This window comes from Sus scrofa, chromosome 9, assembly GCF_054392235.1.
Source record: "Sus scrofa isolate SSC_HxYL_T2T_F1_AM1 chromosome 9, Sscrofa_HxYL_maternal_Yorkshire_Landrace_v2.0, whole genome shotgun sequence".
Lineage (NCBI taxonomy): Eukaryota > Metazoa > Chordata > Mammalia > Artiodactyla > Suidae > Sus > Sus scrofa.
The window spans coordinates 5,217,241-5,241,929 of record NC_139391.1 but is presented as its reverse complement, the minus strand read 5'-3'; the positions used below and the strand labels follow the sequence as shown (position 1 = coordinate 5,241,929).

General features: G+C 43.6%; 3 protein-coding genes across 3 annotated transcripts in view; 1 reads left to right on the top strand and 2 right to left on the bottom strand.

Moving 5' to 3' along the window:
- The first annotated feature begins 7,909 nt into the window (after nucleotides 1-7,909).
- On the top strand, nucleotides 7,910-8,848 carry OR51A7 (olfactory receptor family 51 subfamily A member 7). Its single transcript, XM_003129556.4, has one exon. The coding sequence runs from the start codon at nucleotides 7,910-7,912 to the stop codon at nucleotides 8,846-8,848; it is 939 nt and encodes a 312-aa protein (XP_003129604.2).
- A 3,284-nt stretch (nucleotides 8,849-12,132) lies between these two features.
- OR51G2 (olfactory receptor family 51 subfamily G member 2) lies at nucleotides 12,133-16,000 on the bottom strand. Its single transcript, XM_021062396.2, has one exon. The coding sequence runs from the start codon at nucleotides 14,999-15,001 to the stop codon at nucleotides 14,060-14,062; it is 942 nt and encodes a 313-aa protein (XP_020918055.2). The 5' UTR covers nucleotides 15,002-16,000; the 3' UTR covers nucleotides 12,133-14,059.
- Nucleotides 16,001-18,373: 2,373 nt separating this feature from the next.
- Nucleotides 18,374-24,689, bottom strand: part of LOC100737856 (olfactory receptor 51G1) — a 204,716-nt gene continuing 198,400 nt past the window's right edge. Inside the window, exon 2 of the mRNA XM_084975011.1 lies at nucleotides 18,374-24,210. Coding sequence (XP_084831137.1) covers nucleotides 23,136-24,101 — 966 coding nt within the window. The 5' untranslated portion in view covers nucleotides 24,102-24,210 and the 3' untranslated portion in view covers nucleotides 18,374-23,135. The remainder of the gene's footprint in view (nucleotides 24,211-24,689) is intronic.

Genomic DNA, 24,689 nt, shown 5'->3' with positions numbered 1-24,689 from the left:
CGTGAACTACATCTATTGACCAAGACCTTCATCTACGGGTCACAGACTCTTTGGGCTGTCTTCTGAGTTTTCTAATGGGACACCAATTCTTCTGGCTCTTCTATCTGCTATAAACAAATAACTTCCCTGAAAATTTTCCGAGAAATTCCCCAAAGAAGACCTGGTATGGGTTTGTATTTTTAACTCATTGGTTTCCACAAAGACATGAAAATGTCAGGGAGTTCCCCTCGTGGCTCAGCGGTTAATGATCCCGACTAGGATCCATGAGGATGCAGGTTTGATCCCTGGCCTTGCTCAGTGGGTTAAGGATCCAGTGTTGCCGTGAGCTGTGGTGTAGGTTGCAGACGCAGCTCTGATCCTACATTACTGTGGCTGTGGTGTAGGCCAGAGGCTACAGCTTCGATTTGACTCCTAGCCTGGGAACTTCCATAGGCTGTGGCTGCGGCCCTAAAAAAGCAAAAAAAAGAAAAAAAAAAAAAAAACAACCCAAAACCGCAAAACACCAAAAATCAGAAAATGTCAGACTGAGATGTTCTACAGATTTTGGAGACCTGAACCCATCAAGGACAGCTTGCCTGAGGGATTAGGGAACGCAGCTGAAGCTACCAGGAAATCATTTAGTTCCAAATTAACTGATATGTTAATTTAGGTTCATCATTTCTTAGTATATTCTTTTTTTTCTTTTTTCTTTTTAGAGCCACAGTTGCGGCATATGGAAGTTCCCAGTCTAGGGGATAAATCACGAATTGGAGCTGCAGCTGCTGGCCTAGGCCACAGCCACAGCAATGCAGGATCTGAGGTGCCTCTGTGACTTACAACATAGCTCACAGCAACAGTGGATCCTTAACCCACTGATCGAGGCCAGGGATCGAACCCACATCCTCATGGATACTAGTCAGGTTTGTTACCACTGAGCCACTATGAGAACTCCCCTTAGTTTATTCTTATTTTTCATAGTCCATGAAAATGTTTTCCCTGTTTTATTATTGGAACATAATTTACAGAGTGAGACAGAGACATCTGAAGTGTACAGCTCGACTTTTTAGTTACATATGCAACAAAATAGCATTCAAATCTGATTATGAACTTGTCTTTTTCTTTTTAGTCCTGCTACTTTTTCTTTTTGTGCTGTGAAGCTTTCCTATGACATGCACAAACATTTAAGATTGTTACGACTTCTCATAAAAAAGAATGAAATAATGCCACTTGCAGTAACATGGATGGACTTGGAGATTATCATATTGAGTCACGGAAGTCAGAAAAAGACAAATATGTGATATCACTTATATGTGAAATCCAAAAAAAGTGATACAAATAAACTAATCTACAAAACAAAAACAGACTCACAGACTTAGAAAACAAACTTATGGTTGCCAAAAGGGAAAGGCGGGTGGAAGGATACATCAGGAGTTTGGGATTAATATATATGCACTATTATATATAAAATAGTTAATCAATAAGGACCTTACTGTATAGCACAGGTAATGCTACTCAATATTCTATAATAACCTATATGAGAAAAGAATCAGAAAAAGAATGGATAACACATTTTAAATCCAATATACTCCAATATATAATAAAATTGAATTTAAAAAAACATAGTTATGACTTACTGATGATTTTACCCTTTTATCATTGCACAATGTCTCATTTTTTCCTGGTGGTAAGTCTTGTTTTAAATTACATGTGCTCTGGAATTTATGGTAATATTCGCTGTTCAGATTGGAATGCATGATGTATTTTTTCCATCCTTTAACATTTAACCTATCTGTCTTTTTATTTCACATGCAAATTTTGTAATCAGCATCTTTTTTAAATCTAATGTGACACGTGTTGTGCTACTGGGGTCTTCAGCCCATTGTAGTTAATGTTATTGCTGATACATTTGGTTTTATGTCATTATTTTATTTCCTCATTGTCTAATCTGCTTTCCCTTCTCTGTCACAACTTTACTCACTTCTTTTGAACCTTTTTTTTTTTTTTTTTTTTTTGGTCTTTTGTCCTTTTAGGGCCGCACTGGCAGCACATGGAGGTTCCCAGGCTAGGGGTCTAATCAGTGCTGTAGCCTCCGGACTACACCGCAGCTCATAGCAACGCCGGATCCTTAACCCACTGAGCGAGGCCAGGGATCGAACCCACGACCTCATGGTTCCTAGTCGGATTTGTTTCTGCTGCGCCATGACGGGAACTCCCTTTCGAATCTTTAAATCAAATCAATTCAAGTAGGTTTCAGTATTCTATTTTATTTCCTTAACTTTTTGGCTGTACCTTTTTGTTTTTCATCTTTTGGTTGTTGCTCCTTGGATCATGGTATGCATCCTTAACTTTTCAGAGTCCACCACGAATTAATATTATGCTGTCCCATAGGTAATGCGAGAAACTTTTTAACAGCATATTTCAATTTATCTCATTTTGACCTATATGCAATTATTGCCAGAGATATATTTCTACCTTTGTTACGATTCTCTTGATGTATTCTTTCTTATTTATTTATTTTATTTATTTTGTCTTTTTGCCTTTTCTAGGGCCACCCTGCAGCACATGGAGGTTCCCAGGCTAGGGGTCCAATCAGAGCTATAGCCGCCAACCTACACCAGAGCTACAGCAACATGGGATCCGAGCTGCGTCTGCCACATGCACCACAGCTCACGGCAACACCAGATCCTTAACCCACTGAGCAAGGCCAGGGATCGAACCCACAACCTCATGGTTCCTAGTCAGATTCGTTAACCACTGAGCCACGACGGGAACTCCTCTTGGTATTCTAATTCTTTTACTTCATTTATGTTTGGGCTGAGCCCGTGGCATGTGGAAATTTCTGGGCCAGAGATCAAACCCACATCATAGCAATGACCTGAGCTACAGCAGTCACAATGCTGGATCTTTAACCCACTGAGCCACTAGGGAACTCTGTAATATTTTTACTTTAAAAAGTAAATTATATTTTCTACCAATTGGGAAGATTATGTTTACTCACATATTTACCCCCCCCCTTTTTTTTTGCTATTTCTTGGGCCGCTCCCGCGGCATATGGAGGTTCCCAGGCTAGGGGTCGAATCGGAGCTGTAGCCACCAGCCTACATCAGAGCCACAGCAACGCAGGATCCGAGGCGCGTCTGCAACCTACACCACAGCTCACGGCAACGCCGGATCATTAACCCACTGAGCAAGGGCAGGGACCGAACCCGCAACCTCATGGTTCCTAGTCGGATTCATTAACCACTGCGCCACGACGGGAACTCCCTACCCCTTTTAATAGTCTTCAGTCTTTCCTGTTTGTCTGAGTTTCCAATTTATATTATTATTATTATTATTTTTTATTTTCCCACTTACAGCAAGGGGGTCAGGTTATCCTTACATGTATACATTACAATTGCAGTTTTTCCCCCACCCTTTCTTCTGTTCCAATTTATATTATTTTACATTAGCCTGGAACACACATAATTGTGGAATACTTGGTTGGAAATCTAATAAGAAGTGGCAGGACATGTCTATCTCAAGGTTCATTTAATGACATTTGCCAAATATGGATCAAATAAATACATAAAATCATTGGTAAACCATTTTGTAGTTTGTAAAATACTATCCTAAATATTTGATATTTATGTGTTATTTCAATTTTGTGGGTGATTAAGCTGAGGTAAAAAAGAAAAGTGATATGACCTCAAATTGGAACTAAAATATTTTGATTACATGTAACGTGTTCTTTTAACTGCCGTGCCCAGTCTCTAGGTCTCTGCCACGTATGAACTTCCTCTGTCACTGTGATCCCTAGTATTTACTTCTCACTTCAGCAGTTTTCCAATTGTTTCGCCTCACAATTTGTCTCTAGCTCCTGTTGGGGTTCCTGGGTACCAAAGAGTTAATGTATGAGGTCAAACCCTTTCTATTTAAGTGCCCTGGGAAATCCCAGAAGTAGGCTGTTGTTCTATTCCTCCCAAGGGGCTACACCCCTGGGGGAAAGAGAAGTAGGTTCATCTGGATAAAGTAGAGGTTAGCGTGAGAGGCCTTGCTCTTGTCTCTCAGGGACATACTGAGCATCCAGTCTTGGTAAGTGCCAGTAGCTAAAAATCCCTATGGAAACCCAAAGCTGGGGCTTTGTTAAACAGTTCATATCTGAAGAAATGGCTAAGAGGAGGCAGAGGAAGTGGCTTGTGTGTGTGTGTGTGTGTGTGTGTGTATAAGTGGAGTTGTGGATGGGGTTGCATAGTCTGAAGGCTAAAAATGACTTTATTACCTCTGATACTAGTAAGGTCCCATATACTTTTTTTTTTTGCTCTATTTTTTAGGGCTGCACCCACAGCATATGGAGGTTCCCAGGCTAGGGGTCCAATTGGAGCTGTAGCCGCCGGCCTACACCACAGCCACAGCAATGCAGGATCTGAACCATGTGTGTGACCTACACCACAGCTCACAACAACACCAGATCCTTAACCCACTGAGTGAGGCCAGGGATCAAACTTGCGTCCTCATGAATACTAGTCTGATTCATTAACCTCTGTGCCATGACAGGAACACCATGGGTCCCATATACTTTATAATATGACAAATTCTCTTCATTCAGTCCAGAGCTTGATGTGTAGAAGAAATGGTTCAGAAATTTTTGCTGAAATAATTACTAGTCGCTGGTAATTGCTGATACTGCATTTATTATGTGAAGACTAATTCATCCTCTCCAAAATAACTAGGTGAGATAAATCCCATTGTTTATGGTGTTTAACAGAAAAGTAATTATCTGCTTGAAAGCCTGAGCAGCTGTTCCAAATTCATACAGATGGCAAGTTGCCAAGCTGAGTTTTATACCCAGATGTTTCTGCCTCAGACTTGAGGGATGATTTCTTACATTAAAAAAAGGAAATTCTATGAAATCAAGGCAATGTTCCATCTGCTGACTATCCTCCTTGAAATACTCTCTTCTCTGGGCATCTGCTGTATCCCGTTCTCCTAGTTCTTCCCCCGATCTCTGGATATTCTGGTGCAAGAAGTTCTCCACAATCTTGCTGTTGTCCTCGGGGTTCTAGCTGAGGTCTAAATTCATAGTTTTTACATCTTTTTCTAGATGATCTCATCCACTCCCCTGACCTCAGATACCAACTATCATGTCAGTGCTTCTGAACTGTTTCTTCTCAAGTTCAGACTGCGTGTCCAAAAGCACGCTCTGTGTAAGAATGAGTGCACTGCTGAAAATGTGTGAGTGGATTAAGTATAAACATCCTCTGCTTACTATTCCAGGAGAAAGGGAGAAGGCACTACAAACAGTTCCACATCTCACATATTTTTTTCATGTACACTCAGTCTTTACACATTTGCTGAGAATGTTTTATGTTCCAGAAACTAAGTTAATGGTGGATATATGAAGAGAAATAAAATCCCATCTATACCTTTCAATATTTAGCAGTCAGTGTATGTAGTGGTAGGGATGGGGTTGGGTTGGGCAGTTATACATGAAACCAGTACATTATAAAACAGTGTAGAAATTACAATAAACAACACAAAACAGGAGTATTTCCTGAAGGAACAAAGTCAATAAATGCCCACAAACGAAGGGGAAAAGAAAAGGAAAGAAGGATTAATTTGGGGGGGGATGAGAACTTATTCCTGGGGAGGAAGGATCAGAATAAAATTTGATAAATAGACACAGTTTGACAGATTACATACAGAATGAGTTTCAGGGCATTTGAAAAATCTACTACCATCTCTAAAATGTACTTTCTTAGGGCCTAGCATTAGGCTTGCTCCCGTGGTGGGAGATTAATAGGGGACGTCAAACTGCTTAGGGCCTCCCAGTCTGGCAAATGAGGCTCCTTTACAAGCTGATACAACAGAACTGCATGGAAAGTACCCAGAAAATGTCAAATATATTGGTCCAGGGCTGCTTGCTATTTATTGTGGGTTTTTTTTTATCTTCTGAAAAATCAAAAAGTAAAATATCAATTCACAACCACGCTTCAATTTAGAGAAGCCCAATAATTTCCAATGTCCACTATACTGGCCATTAAAGATTGATGATTTTTCTTTATTGCATTTTGAACTTTAAAACAAATTCTCGAATGAAGTCGTCTAATGTGAACGCTAGCCTTCCTCTGAGTCTCCCTTCCTTTTTGAGTCTTTTTCAATTTTGCAATTGAAATGATTAATTTAATAATTTTCATTTATGTCTGCATGCCTTCATCACGATTACTAAATATACATGGGATTTGTGATGGTTATCTTAGACATGCGTATTTCTCAGGTCATTTATACCAGTTATACAACCTTGGGTTATCTTCAAGCTCAATAACTTCATAATACATTGCACGATTGTATATATTACCTCTGAAACCATAATTGGTGAACTCTTTAGTAGAGACCCTACAATAAACAGATAGATCAGGGTGTACTTTAATACGTAGCTGAATTTAAATTTTTTACATTGAGTAATTTGGATTTTTGTCATTCAGAAGTTCTTTGACTAATTCAGTCTTGGAGATAAAATATAAGATAACTGATCAAAAGAGCTAAGATGAGCATCCACATGATACAGCCCTATGGCTTCAACACTTTCCCTTGAAATAATAAAATAATAACCTAAAGTGTGGCCCACAGCTGCTTGAACTAGGAACTATTGTATTTCACGTAGGAGTACAAACATGAAGACAATGAATACACATAATCCCGAGGTTGTATCCATGCTCCATTTTTCTCACTTTTTCCCTTGGAAACTGCTGTCTAATCAATATTAATATTTTACAGGTACCTGTCCACGACTCCTTGAGCCTAGAGCAGTGTTCACACTCCTGCATAAAAGGAAAAGAATAAGTACCAACCTTATCGATTCAAGGCTTAAATTAGTATATAAATTCCTTTCTAGCACTTAATACGATAGAGTACATCTTTTCAGGGATCTCTATTTTCTTAGACTATTCTTTTTATTTTTTATTTTATGTTTTCCTTTATGCGTTAATTTATTTAAGAATTGCATGAGTAAATAGACATATTAATATAGCACTGACAATTGGGGCAAATACACTAAACACGCCTAATGTTAGTTTGTGACTGTTCATAAACACAACAAAAGAAAATAATGAGATAAAGTTGAGGTTTACACCTTCTTATTTAAGGAAAAGTGCATTATGCTCTGATAAAATGGCTTGGTCTGAACTTTGTAGGGTCATGTGTGAAGTTCTGATAGGATTATACATTTATTTTTTATTTTTTAATTAATTAATTAATTTTTTGCTTAGGCTATTATTTTTAAACTTTCTTCAGTGAAGCCAGGCATCTTGTTCCTAGCCAACAGGAGAACTACTAAAAATCATGTGGAAAAGCTGTAGAAAAAATTCTGAGTATCTGTCACGGACTCAGTAAAACAGTTCTGTCCTTTTTAAAAAAAATCTTTAGGGCCACACCTGTGGCACAAGGAGATTCCCAGGCTAGGGGGCAAACAGGAGCTGTAGCCGCTGGCCTCCACCACGGCCACAGCAACGCAGGATCTGAGCCGAGTCTTCGACCTACACCACAGCTCATGGCAACTCCGATCCTTAACCCACTGAGCCAGGCCAGGGATCGAACCTTTGTCCTCCTGGCTGCTAGTCAGATTCGTTTCTGCTGAGCCCCGATGGGAACTCCAAAGCAGTTCTGCTTTGATATGATTTTCTTATTTGGCTAAAAATGTTGGAAAACTACCACCTTAGGAGAAGTTGTTATAAGTTAAATTCCCATGACGGAGGTCAGGAACACGCTTAAGGACTTTTGATACAGGCTGATAGGTGCATTTTCGTCATATGATATCAAATACATACTTCCGAGTTTCGTATATTAAAGCATGGCTCATCCCCTCTCTCTAGCACTGAGTTTTATCCCAAAGCGTGAACTGCTTTTTGGTTTATGTGATTTCAGATCTGGCGAATGAGCTCATATTCCCTCTATCATGTCTGCTCTCAATACCTCTGAGGTCCAGCTGTTTCTTCTGGTTGGCATTCCGGGACTGGAACATGCCCACGTGTGGGTCTCCATTCCCATCTGCCTCGTGTACCTGGTCGCCGTCACGGGCAACAGCACCATTCTTTTTATCATAAAGACAGAGCCCTCACTTCACGAGCCCATGTATTATTTCCTTGCCATGTTGGCTGTCTCTGACCTTGGCCTGTCCTTCTCCTCTCTGCCCACCGTGCTGAGACTCTTCTTGTTCAACGCGGTGGAGATCTCACCCGATGCCTGCTTTGCCCAGGAATTCTTCATCCATGGGTTCACGCTTATGGAATCCTCGGTGCTTCTGCTGATGTCTGCAGATCGCTTTCTCGCCATTCACTATCCCCTGAGATATACGTCCCTCCTCACCAGCCGCAGAGCTGCCAGGCTGGGACTGGGCTTCGCCATCAGAAGCCTTCTCCTAGTGCTGCCGTTCCCCTTCACTCTGAGGCGATTAAAATATTGCCAGAAGAATCTCCTTTCTCACTCGTACTGTCTGCATCAGGACACCATGAAGCTGGCGTGCTCGGATAACAAGATCAACGTTCTCTATGGCTTCTTTGTTGCTCTCTGCACGATGCTGGACTTGGCCTTAATTGTTCTGTCTTACGCGCTGATCCTGAAGACGGTACTCAGCCTTGCATCTCTGGCAGAGAGGCTCAAGGCCCTTCACACCTGTGTTTCCCACATCTGCGCTGTGCTCGTTTTCTACGTACCCATCATCACCCTGGCTGCCATGCACCGCTTCGCCAAGCACAAAAGCCCCCTCGTTGTAATCCTTATCGGCGACATATTCTTGCTGTTGCCGCCCCTAATGAACCCTATTGTGTACTGTGTAAAGACTCAGCAGATCCGGGAGAAGGTCTTGGGGAGGTTGTTTAACATACGGAGGAGATAAGAGGTGAAATATCGAGGTAATCACCCAGTAAGTATTTATTGGCACCCACTCTGTATTCAGTGCCATGGTGGGCACTACCCAGGGGAGGACTCCGGGAGACTGCAAAGCTGCACAGCACAGAATTTATAAGAAATTCAAGAATACAATATGGAACAGGAAAGATACAATCACCAGGTCATATGATACGACTCACAGAGGTTTAATTAACTTTTTAAGAGTAGTTGAAACAAAGTACCATGTAATCAAACAGCTGGGTTTGAGTCACCTCTGAAAGAATGGATAAAATTTAGATGGATTGATGTTACCACTCAAGCAGCATTTGTGTGTGTATATATATACACACCCACACCCACAATGCAGACTCACTATACTGTCAAGGAGAAGGAAACTAGGAGGGCAACACAACAGTTCTGAAGGACATTTGTTTGGCTAGAATAAAGCATTTAATTTAGCAAATAGTGAGGGATAATTTTAAGCAGTATGAGTGAACCAGATTTTGAAGTATCTAGAAAAGCCCTGAAAAGTCTAAATTCCAGAGGTACCAGCAAGACAATTCAATCTCTATAACAAACATCTCACGGGGTAAATCAAATTTTAAGAATGATGTGACTTTTGACATGAATTTGAGAGAGATGAAGACGTGAGGTCAATGAGAGTCTGCTGCAATAATTCCACTACGAAGTGATGATTCTGGGAAGTAGGAGAGAAGCTGGCATGCTGCTGATCTGTCACGACTAGAAAAGTAGCATTGTCCTCAGTGGCAAGATGATAATACTTAGGTGCGGACATGGAAGTAGACAGAAGTGAATATATGTTTTAAACAAGGTTGGTCATTAAACTAGGAAGACTTTCCCTTACCGACACATCACTACTGTTCTTTTTCACCCATCAATTCCTCCTAGAGCTGTTTCAGTCCAGCTTTAAAACTTTCCCTGGATTATCCTCTCATCTGGTACATTGAGATTAGCTACTTGAAAGAACTGTTAAGACTGTAACTGTAACCATTCTTAGAACCCTGCAATAGCTGTCCAGTAAGTAATCAGATAACGGCATGACTCTAAATATGCACCAGGCTCTCCATCATTTAACACCTGCTTTTCTCTATTACTTTATCTGTTAATATGTTGCCTTGCGCCTCATCAGTGTAGCATAAATGCCGCACACCCGTACACCTAAGCCTTTGTTTATGGTGTGTTTTATGTCAGGAATGTGGTATTCATTTTCTATTGTTGCATAACAAACTATCATGCACATTTAACGGCTGAAAACAATACACATTTATCATTTAAAAATTCTATGCATTTGAGGTTTGATATGACTCTTACTGGGCTGAAATCAAGGTGTTGGCATGCCTGCATTGTTTGTTTGTTTTTGTTTTTTTTTTTCCTGGAGGCACTAGAGGAGAATCTGTTCTTTGCCTTTTCCAGCTTCTGGGGCGTCCCTAATTTCTTGATTCATAGCTCCCACCTTCCGTATTCAAAGCCAACAACATGACATCAGTAATGGCTTACATGATACGGTCACCACCGCCTCTGTTTCCTTTGTTCATACTCTGCTCTTCCTTTGCCACGGTGACAGACACAGTGCCATTCTTTTTTTAAATTTATTTTAATTAATTAATTTATTTTAATTTCTTTTGTCTTTTTAGGGCTGCACCCGAGGAATGTCGAGGTTCTCAGGCTAGGGGTCGAATTGGAGCTATAGCCACCAGTTTACACTACAGCCACAGCAATGCCAGATCTGAGATGCATCTGTGACCTACACCACAGCTTCTGGCAACACCAGATCCTTAACCCACTGAGCAAAGTCAGGGATCGAACCTGTGTCTTCATGGAGGCTGGTGAGTTTTGTTGCTATTGAGCCACAGTGGGAACTCCAGAGTGACATCCTTTTTTTTTTTTTAATGACTCAAATGAATTTATCACATCTGTAGTTGTATAATGATCATAACAATTTGATGTCACAGGATTTCCATCCCACCAGAGTGACATTCTTAATACATCCTAAACATAAAACACATGCTCCTGTGTTGGACTTTTGCACCTGCTCTTCTCTCTATAAAGGATCCTTTCCCCAAGATGTCTTGATGTTGCTTCCTTATTCCTCGATATATCACCTATTCAAAGAAAATTTTCTTGAGATTTTCGAAGAATTGCAACGTCCGTGAACACAGCTTATACCCCTTTCCAATGTAATTTTTCTTCACAGCATTTTTCACCGTCCAGCATACAGTGTCTTTTATTTTATTCCTCCTGTTTATGGTTTGCCTACACCAAATAAAACCTGAGGCCCCTGAGGACAGTGTTTGTGTCTGGTCTGTTCATGCCGTATTCCTAAAACCGAGAACACTGTCTGGTATAAAGCAGGTACTCAATAGATATTGGTTGGATGAATTAATCTACAGTCAGTCACTGTAAGTTCTGATCCCTGTGTATTCCTGGCTGTGTCTCAAGTCACTCTCCTCTCACTCCACCACTTGGGTGGTGGCAACAAGAATTATTTATAGTTTCTAAACAAGTAATGATGTTTGCTATCTCTTGACTCTTTCACAAAATAAATACTTACTTTATTGAGAAAGCTTTTTTTTTTTTTTTTTCATTTTAGGGCTGCACCCATAGCATATGCAAGTTCCCAGAGCCAGAGATTGCTGCAGCAACACTAGATCTTATACTGTGTCAGCAGGGGGGCAAATCCACACCTCTGCAGCAACCTGAGCAGCTACAGTCAGATTCCTAACCCAGTGCATCATAGCAGGAACTCCAAGAAAGCTATTTATTTTTCTGTTTTTCACCTGGATAACTCTAAATAACCTGACATTTAGGACTCAATTTATAGGTCATTCCAAACACTACAATATTCCGGATATCCCTACTGAACTATAAATTCCTTGAGGACAGCAAATGTGTCTTGCTGTCCCAGTAACTTTTACCAAAGCCAATCATGCTTTAGAAGAGTGACTGAATGAAGTTGGACCCTCATTCCGTGCAGAAAAGCTGTCATCCAGGCTTGGCTGCAATCCTGTAGCCTGCCACGGTCCCTTCATCAGAGGAAGGAACTCCTCCTTCCCCTCAGGGCTCTTTCAGGCTCTCTTTTCCATGATGCGTTTTACTCTGTGCCATTACGTTCTATGTTAGGAATGAAAGAAACTAAACTTTAATTTCAGCTGAGAAACCTGCTAGAATTTATTTTGAAACTTTCATATATATCATATACTTAAATTACATAGAAAGCCTTGTGGGATAGGCATTGTTAGATCCATTCTAATAGAAAATTGAGTTGGTATAAATAAGATAATTTTCCTGAGCCACAGAGTTAGAAAGTAGAACTTTCCACTGACTCCAAGCAGAGTGTACCGACGAGTATATCACAATCACTCTTCAATTCATTATAAGATAAAAAAGAACATGAGTCCCTTTGAAGGAATGAAATTGCCCCATACATGGCGTAGACATAGATTCCACCTGTGAGCTTTAGAATTTGCAGTGGCTTTATGGGTTTCTTGAAGTTTTGTGTGTACGCAGACACATGAGACATAAACTTCCCATGACACTCAAGCACACGTTCTATTTTATTCCCTTTGCGATGCATAAGTAATCTTGGATCTTCTACCTGAGGTCACCCGAGGTTCCCATTCACCCATCAATGCAGAACAGCTTTCTCATGCCAGACAGGATAAGGACGGGTGGCGGGTGGAGCAGGGAGTGGGACAAGACCCAACAAGAGTTAAATGTCAAATGTGTCAGGTAGCCTTGAATGAGACTGACTTCCAGTAGGAACTGGCTCCACCTATGTCACAGCAGAGCATGGTGTCTTCGGCCCTCTGACACTGCCTTTCTAGACCCTGCACTAACACGATGCAGGAACATGGCATCCTGATGCTTCCCTTCAGATGTGCAAAGCTCTCCTTGGCAGGATCTTATCCAGGCCTTCTTTCCTGCAGATATGCCCAGGTCAAAATTTCATCTACTATATGATCAGTATTATTCAAAAGACACTTTTTTAAAAATTTGGAGTGATGTGGGGGTATACAGTTGTAATGCGCAGATGTACAGAAGCAGGTGTAAGGAATTTTTTCTTTTTGGTTCATTGGCTTATGGCCATTCAGATACAGTCAGTGCCTCGACCTCTTTCCACTCGCCAACCCCCCCAAGCCCCCACCCCATGTTCTCTACTCTTCCCTGACTTGCTAGGGAAAAAATGACAACAAAAACGACTTCAGACCAAGTGTCTTCTCTCTCACCTCTGCCTTAGTTTGCACATGCTATACTTTCAGGTTGGATCAAAGTTTCAGTTTGAATGCCTAACTCTTACATGCCCTTAAGGCTGGCTACCACGGCAACTCAGGGAAATCCTTCCTGACATTCTCTTTCCCCAGCTTGGGGAGGATATCTTTCTTTTTGCTCTGATTAACACGATTAACATAGGGTTAAATAACAAACCATCCATCCCAAGATGTAGTGTCTTAAACAAAACAAAACAACCAGCCATTTATTTAGCTTATAAATCTGCAGTTTGGGCTGAGTTCAGAGTAGGAGTGTGTGTTTCCCTGGGTGCCAGCTGAACAGCAGGAAGGATGGGGGTTGGAATAATTTTAAGATTGTTGACACACTAGTAGTTGAGAATGATCCAGCGACACTGAGACTTCAGCTGGGTCTACTGGCTGAACCACCTCAATGTGGCCCCTCCAGGTGGTCTAGGCTTCTGCTCAGTATGGTGACTGGGTTTGAAAAGCAAGCACTGCGTGAGACAGAGGTGGATGCATATAGAAATAGAGCTAGAAAAAGAGGGAAAGAAAAAGAGAGAGAGGAAGAGAGGGCAGGTACCAAAGAATAATACATCGCCTTCGGGGACCCAGTGTCAGGAGTCTTACAGCATCGCTACCTTGACATTCAGCTCATTGAGGCATCTGCAAAGTCTGAGCCAGTTACAAAGGGAGAAGAAAGAGACTCTACCTGCTGCTGGAGGAGTGAAGGTTTCTGGAAAAGAATACGGGGTTTGAAATATTTCTGGGCCATTTTTGGAAATACAATCCAGCACGCCACACTGCTTTGTATTTCCTCGCCACCAGAGTGGGGGTCCTGTGAGCGGTGTGATTTCTTATTTGTTGAGTAAATACATAACAATCTCCTCCACCTTATACGCACTGCCTATTATAAAGAATAGACGACTAAGGGTACATTTAAGGAAAAGTGCCCCCAAGACCAGACCCAGTTAATGACAAAAGGCACGGATCACACGATCCCGGATCTGTTTGGTCTTCACGCTGTAGACGATGGGGTTCATCAGGGGAGGGAAGAGAAGATACACAAAGCCCATGACCACTTGGACCAGATGAGGCGCCTGCTTCCCAAAGCGGTGGATGACGGACAGGCCAATCATGGGGATGTAGAAAAGGAGCACCGCGCAGATGTGGGCGACGCAGGTGTTCAGCGCTTTCAGCCTCTGGGTCCTGGATGCGATGGACAGCACGGAGCACAGGATCAGGACGTAGGAGAGGAGAATGAGCAGCAGGTCCACGCCCACGGTGGAAACGATGACAAACATGCCGTAGATGCTGTTGGCCCTAATGTCTGCGCAGGCCCACTTCATCACTTCCTGGTGGAGGCAGTACGGGTGGGAGAGCACGGGGGTGCCTCGGTACGGGAATCTTTTGAGCATAAACGGCAGTGGGAAAATGAGCGCCACACTGCGGCCCACGGAAGCCAGGCCCATCCTGCCGATGACGGCGCCGGTGAGAACGGAAGCGTAGTGCAAAGGGCGGCAAATGGCCACGAAGCGGTCAAAGGCCATAGACAGCAGCACGGAGGACTCCAGGAAGGACAAGCAGTGAATGAAAAAGAGCTGCGCAAAGCAGGCATCGTGACCGATAGCTCGGGCCCCCGCCCAAAAGATGCCTAGCACCGTGGGGAGGGTGCAAAGCGACAGACCCAGGTCCGTCAGCGCCAGCATGGACAGGAAGAGGTACATAGGCTCGTGGAGCGAGGGCTCCGTCTTAATGATAAAAAGGACAGTGCAGTTGCCCAGGATGGAGACCAGGTATAGGAAGCACAGCGGGATGGAGACCCAGATGTGCCCGTGCCCCAGGCCCGGAAGGCCACTCAGCAGGAAGGTGGAGGACGTGCTGCTGCTGTTCTCCAGGGTCCTCGGTGTCATTGTGTGTGCATGGAAGGGGGAGTTGGAGGCCTTCCAGATTCCTGACGTGAACTGGGAAAAACGAGTGATGGCGCCCGGGAAGAAATTTCACAAAAGAGATAGGAAGGTTAGACTCAAGTAGACTTAGCTCCTCCAGAGCTCATCTCCTTCTGGTCCCTCGTTCCCTCTCAACATTGTTTTAGAGAAAATCTTTTCTCTGAAATGTTTTGGCTTCGCTTCTTCAGGCTAAGAGGTGCAAAGGATCTTCACTGCAGGGCTTATCCTTCACAGCAGCGGACATATAAGTTGGTTATACTGAACTCTGTCTACCTCTAGTGAGTGGAATTTTAATGAATCACTCCTCACATGCATGCCTCTGTCCTGTTGGGTCTCTCACTGTTTCTTACCCTAGTTCCTTTCCTATTTCTTTATCTTATCTTCTTCCTTCCTTCCCTCCCCTCTTGGTTCCTTCCTTCTGTTTTTGCTTAACTTCATCAGCTCTATGTAACGGGTAACCTTAGACACTTCCTCACCTTCTCCTCTGATCTTCCTGCTGTGGAAGCCTGGCTGGATTCAGATTCAGCTCACAGCACTCCGGCGAGAACAGGAGAGCGTGAATACCGGCTGTGAGGTTATTCTCGGCTCTGCTGGGGGAGGAAATCAAAGTTCTGATCCTCATGATCCGTCAGAAACGGCCATTCCTCAGAAGTCTGGGAATTCGACTGCCGGGGACCTAGGTGGGAGCAGAGACTGACGCACCAGCAACCAAGCCCACAGCCCCGATCACAGGGCAGAGTCCACGTGTGTCTACAGAACAGAAGCCAACGATGCTGGCAGGGCTCATTCTTCTGTCAATGAAGAGACGAAGAATCAGAAGAGGCCAGTTACTGGGCAGAAGCCATATGCCAATTTAAGCCTTCTGACTTCCAGGGCAATGATCTCACTTCCCTCCGTAATCCCACTACAATGTGCACTTAAAGAGGGGACGGCTTTGTTTTGTTGACATCTGTAAAGACAGAATGTGCCTTCGCAGACAGTAAGTGCCCAGCAATTTTGTGAATGCATGTGTTAGAGTTAAATTTTACTTAGTTACCTGTTACTAACTTGTGCATGCGTCATCTCCTTAAAAACACCTGTGAATAAAGTTCTATTAATGGTACCATGTCGTAGGTGAGAAAACAGATGCTTAGAAAGAAGTTGACATCAAAGTCAAAGAAAAATGGCCCAGAGGGGATTTGAATCAAGATCTGATGTTCCTCTAGATTCCAGGCTCTAAACAACAGTTAGGTTTTTCTTCCCACCCAGATGACAAGTCACTGGCAAGTACAAGGAGCTAGCATAACACCAAGAGCTTCATGGGCCTTCGAAAACAGGGCAGACTCGTTAGCTGAATCAATAAGCTTAGTAGAGAAATATACACAGTTATATACACAGCCGTTTCCTTTCATTCTCTAAATAGCAATGACATTCACAGCCCGTATCATGAACTCACTGTCCCCTGGAAGGGCAGACGGACTCTCATGCAGTTTCCTCAGCTTCCATGACCTGTGCTCGGCACATTACCCATCACAGTAAATTCAGAAGAGCCAGGATAACCTTACATGTCAGGGCCAGGTAAGCAACACGATGGTTAACAATATGACTCATAAAGCCTAAGGCAGAAAATATCTTTGACACGAAAATGAGGTAAGGTGGTGACGAAGAAGGACCTAGAACACATGATGGACGCCTACTATTTGCCAGGCACCAGGTACATGGCAAAAGCAGTAGCATATAGACCCCACGAGTCATGTTAGACCTCAAGGGGCAAATAAGGTGAGAGAAGCTTAGAGAATTTTACACTGTGCCTAAAGTCTTAGAGCCAATCAGAGACAGAGCTAGAATTCAAATTTAAGTTTATGGAGCCCTAAGACACAATCTGGAAACTTGGAAACACTGATGTCAACAAATCCAGGCAGTTTTCAAAGCTGAGACAGCCTGGAAAGGGTGGATAGTAAATAACAAATGATGAAGAGAAATACCAAGTTTGGGTTCCCACCTTCATTTCGCTACCAGCTCAGGACAGACTCTTCGGAATCCAAGCATGTGCTCCACATTTTAAGGGACAGGGCAGAATAAGAGTCAGAAAGAGAATTCATGGGGAGAAATTGAAGGAGGGAACTTAGACATAGAAGAAATCCAGACTAATGAGACTAGGAGATATCTGCCTGGGAAAGATCCTTTAGCCTGTTGGCTGAAGAGATCTCAGTAAGATAACTATTCTAAGTGCTTCTGATGTAGAGATCTTTAGGGTATCCACCTCAGCTTGGGTGAGAATTTCAACCAGGACAAAAAGCACTTGTCCAGAGGAGAGGAAGAGGGAGATTTAACAAATGGCCTTTCTGTCCCCCCGTTGCTCTGCTGGAAGATCATTCCTCGAGGGGCTTAAGTGCAATGACCGCTTCCAGTTTCGTTAGCTACAGGCGGTGGTCCTTCTGAGGACTGTCCTCTCATATGTCACAGTCTATCTTTTCTTCGCTTCTTGAAAATAACTGCTGGCTCTGTAACTTCGTGGCTGAGGCTAAGGGGTAGATGTTGGACCTCTCCTAGTGTAGCTCATCTCATTCCTGCACTTCACTTGCCACCTGACATGCCCGTCTCCCTGGGTCTCAGCCACGTTCCTACAGTTACTACGCACGACCCAACTGTCTAGGCAGGAGTTTAAGGAAGTGAGCAGACACGAGAGGGTTGTTGTCTCCTTCCCGGGCTAGTGTAAAAACCAGACCTGAGATCCCACGAAGTCAGCAGGAGCTGACCTGGGCTGCCACCCTCTACAGCCTTCCTGTGCCTCAACGCCCCTTCTCCCCTCCCTCTCCATGCTCAGCCTGAGTCTCCCTGGTTCCACGATTCAGCACCAAACACCTGCTCCCTAGTTTGACTCCTTACATACCAAGGTTAAGTCCAGAGGCTCCAGGCTTTACACCAGGGGAGAAGGAAGACTAAAACTGGAGACTCTGGGGGCTCTGGTGAGACTGGAGGGTGGATGTTTAGCTTCTTGATTTTTATGAAATTGTCTACGGTCCCCATTGAGACCCTTCCAAGGATCTTAAATCGATTTCCTGCTAGGACTGGCTCCCTGGCCCTCATTATCTCAGACCCTGGGGGCAGGGAAAGAGAGGGCAAGAGAGTGGCCCCACAAGCTATCTAGATGGGAGGCCCAGAGGACATTATGCACTATAGTTACTTTTTGAAGATCTGGTGAAAGTTTTGACCCAACCCCACCACTGCCAGGCAGCACAGTGGGTGTTGTTGACAGGGTTTGGTGAATAACATACCCTACCTGCATAGTTCACACACATCAGATGTGACGGTGTGCATGCTGGATATATAACCATATGTGACATGGAAAGGGACTTTTTTTTTTTTTTATGGCCGCACCTGTGGCATATGAAGTTCCCTAGGCAGGGACTGAATTTGAGCAGCAGCTATGACCTATGCTGGATCCTTTAACCCACTGTGCTTGGCTGGAGATCAAACCCCCACCTCCAGAGTGACCTGAGCCTCTGAAGTCGGATTCTGAACCCACTGCACCACAGTGGGAACTCCCCAAAGGGGCTTTTTAATTGAATGCTTTTCCTATCTCGGTAGGGGAGAAAGGAGTCGGGCCAAGTTCTTGGAAACATTGTGATAGTGTTGACCTTTATTCTTGATTCCCCAGGTAACAGTAGAGGCTCCTGACTCCTGCCTAGACTCATCTCCTCCTCCTGCCTCTGATCCAGCAGAATTCAGCCCTTTGTTTCTAGACATCAAGAAGCTAACTGGAGAAACGCATCTATTCTTTTAACCTGTGGACAACATGAGGCGTTTTATTTGTTAGTATATGGTTATGAAAAGTGAATGGTCCTTTCTGGGACTCCGAAAGCTGGTGGAGAAGACATTAGAGAGAGAAGAAAGGAGGGCCAGTTTAGTGCTTTGGTTACCCACCTAATTAGCATTCCCCTTACTGCATCTCCTTTGGGACTATAAAGCAGAAACAGTCAGGACTGCTCCAGAATCCCCAAACCAATCAGGGAATTATTCTAATTCACTGGCCTGGCTTTGGAACATGATGGGCTTCCTCACGGGGCCACATTCCATTGATTTCTCATCAGTCCCACTGTAGACACATCTGTGTGTAATGGAGCAGTGTTTTCCAAATCATAGTCCCTACATAATCCGGATCTGAATCTCTCGTGATGCTTGTTCAAATGCAGATTTCGGGGCCACAAACCTTTTGCACAGCATCAGAAATGGAAATTTGTGACAACCTCAGAGGTTTGGGAATTTTCACATATCCTTGTCTTTAGGAAAAGTTTTTGACTCAGATTCCGAATTTTTCTATTCCTTCATTAATTAAAATTGCATCTTCACTTTTAACAAGGCATTCATTTCAGAACACAGTTATACCTCTTGTATTAGTGTTCTAGGGCTGTCATATGAAAAGATCACAGACTGAGTAGTTTTACAAACAGAAATTTGTATTCTCACAGTTGTGGAGATTATAACCCCGAAAGGGAATTAGCTAAAATGTCCTTCAATAGGTAAGTGATCTAAATAAACAGTGCTATATACATAACATGGAATATTACTCCGAAATGCAAAGGAGCAAAGTATTGATACAAGCACCAACTTGAATGAACCCAAGGGCACTGCACTGATGAAAAAAATCTAATCCTAGTAGGTTACATACTATATAACTCTACTTGTGTAACACTTTTTTTCAAAAAAAAAAAGTATTTATTTATTTAGGTCTTTTTGAGCTGCACCTGTGGCATATGGAGGTTCCCAGGCGAGAGGTCAAATCAGAGCTGCAGGCCTACACCACAGCCACAGCACTGCAGATCTGAGCCACGTCTGCAGCCTGCACCACAGCTCCCAGCAATGCCGGATGCTTAGATTCCCCACTGAGTAAGGCCAGGGATCGAACCTGAGTCCTCATGGATACTAGTCAGGTTCCTTAACCACTGAGCTAAGATGAGAAGTCCATATAACACCTTTGTAATGGGAAACTTTTAGAAACGGAGGACAGGTTATTGGTGGCCAAGCCTTAGGTCCAAAGGACAGGAGCAAGAAGAGGTAGGGGTGGTTATAAAAGGGGAAAGGGGGGAAATTTTGTGTTAGAACTGTCTCGTATATTGGGGAAGACATAAACCTACACAGGTGATAAAATTAATGGGCCTTATGCACAAACACATATACACAGGGGAACAGGTGAGAGTAGGAAGGTCTAAAGACGATTAGCGAGTGATAGTATATTACAGTTGTGCAAAATGTGACCACTGGGGAAACTGGAAAAAGTAAAAAGGATCTAATACATTTTATAACAGCATCCTAATCTATAAATATCGGATACACTTTTAAATAAAACATATTTTGCGAAAAGGTGACAGAATCAGCCTTTTTGATGCTATTTTAAAAAGTTAATTATATATGTGTTCAATCCCACGGGTTTTTCTACAAAATCAGTTACATACTTTGAGGTAAATAAAGGCAATTTTGAAAATACTTTCTTCTCAGGAACGGTATTCCTTCTTCATCGAATAATAGTGTACCTTCCCTAGGAATTCTTCCTTTTCACTCAGGGGCTTATCTGGGCTACTTGCAAATAACATTAGTGTGTTGTGCCTTTTAAAGATCTAGGCGGATCTCACACTATAAACCATGGGATAGAGCAGAGAAGGCCCCAGGCAGCCACAGACCTGAAAACCAGGTGCATAGAGAAGATAAGAACCGTGCGGAGGTGAGAAACACAGGTGCCCTGTCCCCACAGTCAGCTCCCAGGTGCTGTCACGAAGGCCACTGTATGCAGGATAAGGGTGTAGGAGATGAGATGAGGACAGAATCCATGCTTAAGCCTGAAGCCAGTGCCATTAAACCGTAAGTGTCGATGACAGCGACACCAGTACAGGTCAGGTTCACGTTATCCTGGTGCAGACACAAGGATGGGTCAGAATCTCAACTCGTGATAAAGGAACCGTCTTAGGAAGAAGGACAGGGGGAGGACGAGTGTCAGGCTCCTGGCCAAACACAATGGTTCTACCCGTTGGACTCTGGAAACAAAGAGCAGAGAGGAATATCTCAGGGAGTGAGAAATGACACCCCAGGCGCTAAGGCCGTGGTAAGAACTGAAGATTCCAAGGAGAGACCATGGATGAAGAACTGCTGAGTCAAGCGGGCATTTATAACAACAGAACAATGATTTTAAACCATCAAGAGCCACAGCACTAAGGAGGGTGGGAGAGGCTAAACCCAAACCAGGGGATGCCATCAGAGCCAGAAATTTACACGAGAGCTCACAGAGGTGAGAGTCGTAACTAACAATGTATGATATCAGAGAGCTGCCCAGGGAAAAGAGAAGATGGGGATGACCAGCCAGGCATCTCGTTTCTCTGGAAAGCCCATGAGAACAGAGGCTCCGGGATGTGTGCAGCCCGTCAGGGAACACTCCATGCCCTTGGCTCTGGAGCGAATCTCAGATCTATTCGCTCAGCGGAGGGAAGGACTGTCTGGATTCCACCCTCAAGCACTGAAACAAACACATGGGAAACTGAACAGCAATGGGAAAGTGGTCTGGAAAAAAGGTCTACGTGTATAACATTCCATCATTACCAACCATGGGCATCCTGGGTACTCCTTCAGGACACAGTTCCTGCCCAACTCGGACCACCTCATCGCTCTGCTCTTTTGTTTTCTGATCATTTCTGGGTGTTTGGTGTTATGTGGTTCTGTCCTCCTTCACCGTCCTAGAATTTGGACTTGGTCCATCTGGGCTGCTCTAACAGAAAACCACAGACTGGTGGCTAAAAGAACAAATAGTTATTGCTCAAAATTCAGGAGGCTGGAGAGTCCACGATTGAGGTGTGGACTGACTGCGTTCTTGGGGAGGGTTCTTGTTCTGGTTTGCAGACAGCTGTGTTCTCTCTGTGTCCTCACATCCTGGTGGAAACTTCTCCCCCACGCGTCCTCTTGTAAGGGCACCAGTCCCCGCCGTGAGAGCGCCACCTCCTGACCTAGTTACCTCCCAAAGGTCCCACCTCAAAATACCATCCCACTGGAGGTTAGGCTTCAACATATGACTTTTTTGGGGGGAAGCAAAAACATTCAGTCCACAGAATAAGCTTTTTCCCCCCTTTTCTGCTGGTTGATTGTCCTACACTTTGCTTGATGTTGTAGGGAAGAGCTGAGAATGACGAGAGACACACAAAATGAAGAAAATCTCTTCTTCTTAAGAAGCAACTTTAGCTAGAAAGATAAGACTGAACTGATTAATCTACTCATTGGTTCCTTCATGGTTGATTTAGTCCACCAATATATAGTAAACCTTTTTTGCAGCTCTCTCTGTGTGTGCATTGTTTGATATGACTGGACACAGATATGAGAAAAATATCCTGTAAAAAACCATAACATATGCATGTGTTTCTCTCACTTTTTCACCCTACTAATCCACAGAATAACAAAAGAAAGAAATCAAGTCCCTTGACTAGTTACTCAGATAATGAATAATGACCCTAAACCTCAATTACCTTCTCTGAGGCTCAACTATGACTTCTGCTTTGTTGCTGTTCTGATTGGACAATGTCCCTCAAACTTCCGTGGTATCTTCTTTTTCTTAACTTTGTGGGTATGTGCTTAGGAAGCATCTTCATGAAAAATCGTTACCTGGGGTAGAGGTGCAAATCTGTTGCAAATGAATAAAAATGATAATTACAATAAACTAACATGAAATAAATTAATTAACATAAATTTAAATATATAAATCTCTGATAAAATTCTGCTGCCTAGAGGAATAAAAGATAACACTTGTACACTCCCTTGAGGTTTTTTTCAAATAATAATAGTCCATGTTTGCTAAGAATTGATAGGTGTCAGGCACTGTTAGAGATTTACATGAATCCTCTCGTTTAATCTTCCCAATATCCCCAAGAAGAAGGTATTATAATTATTTCCACTTTCATTCAGCAGTTGAGGAGACTAAAGGACAGAGAGGTGGAGGAATTTTCCCAAGATCACATAGTCAATATGTTTCCATAGTTAATTCCCTTTTTGTTGATAAATGGGAGTTTGTTATTTTCTCACAACAACCAAAACCAAAACTATGGACAGGCTTTCTGCCCCAAACGTCCTCCCTTTACCCCACCTAATCTTGCTGAAAACACTTGAGCGATTTTATAAACTGAAATTTCTTAGCGATGCGTTGGCGGATCTGCTTGGTCTTGATGCTGTAAACAATGGGGTTCATGAGCGGGGGGACCAGCAGATACACATAGGACATGAGGAGGTGCACAAGGCGGGGCAGGTGTTCACCGAAGCGGTGCACAAGCGACAAGCCAATCATGGGCATGTAGAAGAGAAGCACCGCGCAGATGTGGGAGACACAGGTGCTGAGGGCGCGGAGGCGCTCCTGGCGGGAGGCAATGCTCAGGACTGTGCGGAGGATGAGGGCGTAGGAGAGGAAGATGAGCAGGGAGTCCACACCTACAGTGCAGGCCACAACAAAGAGCCCGTAGATGTGATTGACAGTGATGCTAGAGCAGGCCAGCTTCATGATCTCCAGGTGCAGACAGTAGGCATGGGCCAACACATGGGAGCGGCAGTACTGGAAGCGCTTAAGGAGAAACGGCAGGGGAAGGATGAGCAACGCACTTCTAAGCACCGAGCTCAGTCCCATCCTGACAATACGCGCAGGTGTCAAGACTGTGGAGTAACGCAGTGGGTGGCAGATGGCCACATAGCGGTCAACGGACATGGACAAGAGAACTGAAGACTCCACGAGGGACAAGGTGTGGATGAAGAAGAGCTGAGTGAAGCAGGCAGGGATACCGATTTCTCTGGCACCAAACCAGAAGATGCCCATCACAGTGGGTAGTGTAGAAAGGCAAAGGCCCAGGTCAGTGAGGGCCAGCATGGCCAAGAAATAGTACATGGGTTCGTGGAGGGTGACATCGGTACGGATGACGTGGAGGACGGTGAGGTTTCCTACGATAACTGTCAGATAGATGGAGCAGAAGGGAAGAGAGATCCATCCATGGAGACCTTCCAGACCTCGGAAGCCCGTCAGGAAGAAGGAGGCTTTTTGGAGGCTGCTATTATACAGGATTGTCATGGCTTCACAATCCCGAATTCACAAGCTGGCAATGGAGAGAGGATTCCTGCAGAGTACAGGGCTGAATTCTCCCTCCTCTAAGTGTCCTGGGACCAGAGTCAGGAAGGGTCTGCAGATGAAATGGGAAAGAATTAGGTCTCATCTACTAGCGTTCTCTGGAAGGTCTAGAAAGGGGCCTGTTAGAGGGGATTTCTATGGCTCATGGACACTGTATGATCAGCGTTAGGGTACGATGGCCATCAGAGGTGGACTCTCAGATAGCACTTTTTTTCACATGTTCTGCCCTGAAAAGAAAATCACAAGTTGATGTTGGTGGGAATGTAAACTGGTACAGCCACTATGGAGAACAGTTTGGAGATACCTTAGAAATCTATACATAGAACTTCCATATGACCCTGCAATCCCACTCTTGGGCATCTATCCGGACAAAGCTCTACTTAAAAGAGACACATGCACCCGCATGTTCATTGCAGCCCTATTCACAATAGCCAGGACATGGAAACAACCCAAATGTCCATCGACAGATGATTGGATTCGGAAGAGGTGGTATATATACACAATGGAATACTCCTCAGCCATAAAAAAGAA

Coding starts and splice junctions, on each gene's coding strand:
- OR51G2 (XM_021062396.2), bottom strand. CDS start 15,001: ATGACACCGAGGACCCTGGAGAACAGCAGCAGCACGTCCTCCACCTTC.
- OR51A7 (XM_003129556.4), top strand. CDS start 7,910: ATGTCTGCTCTCAATACCTCTGAGGTCCAGCTGTTTCTTCTGGTTGGC.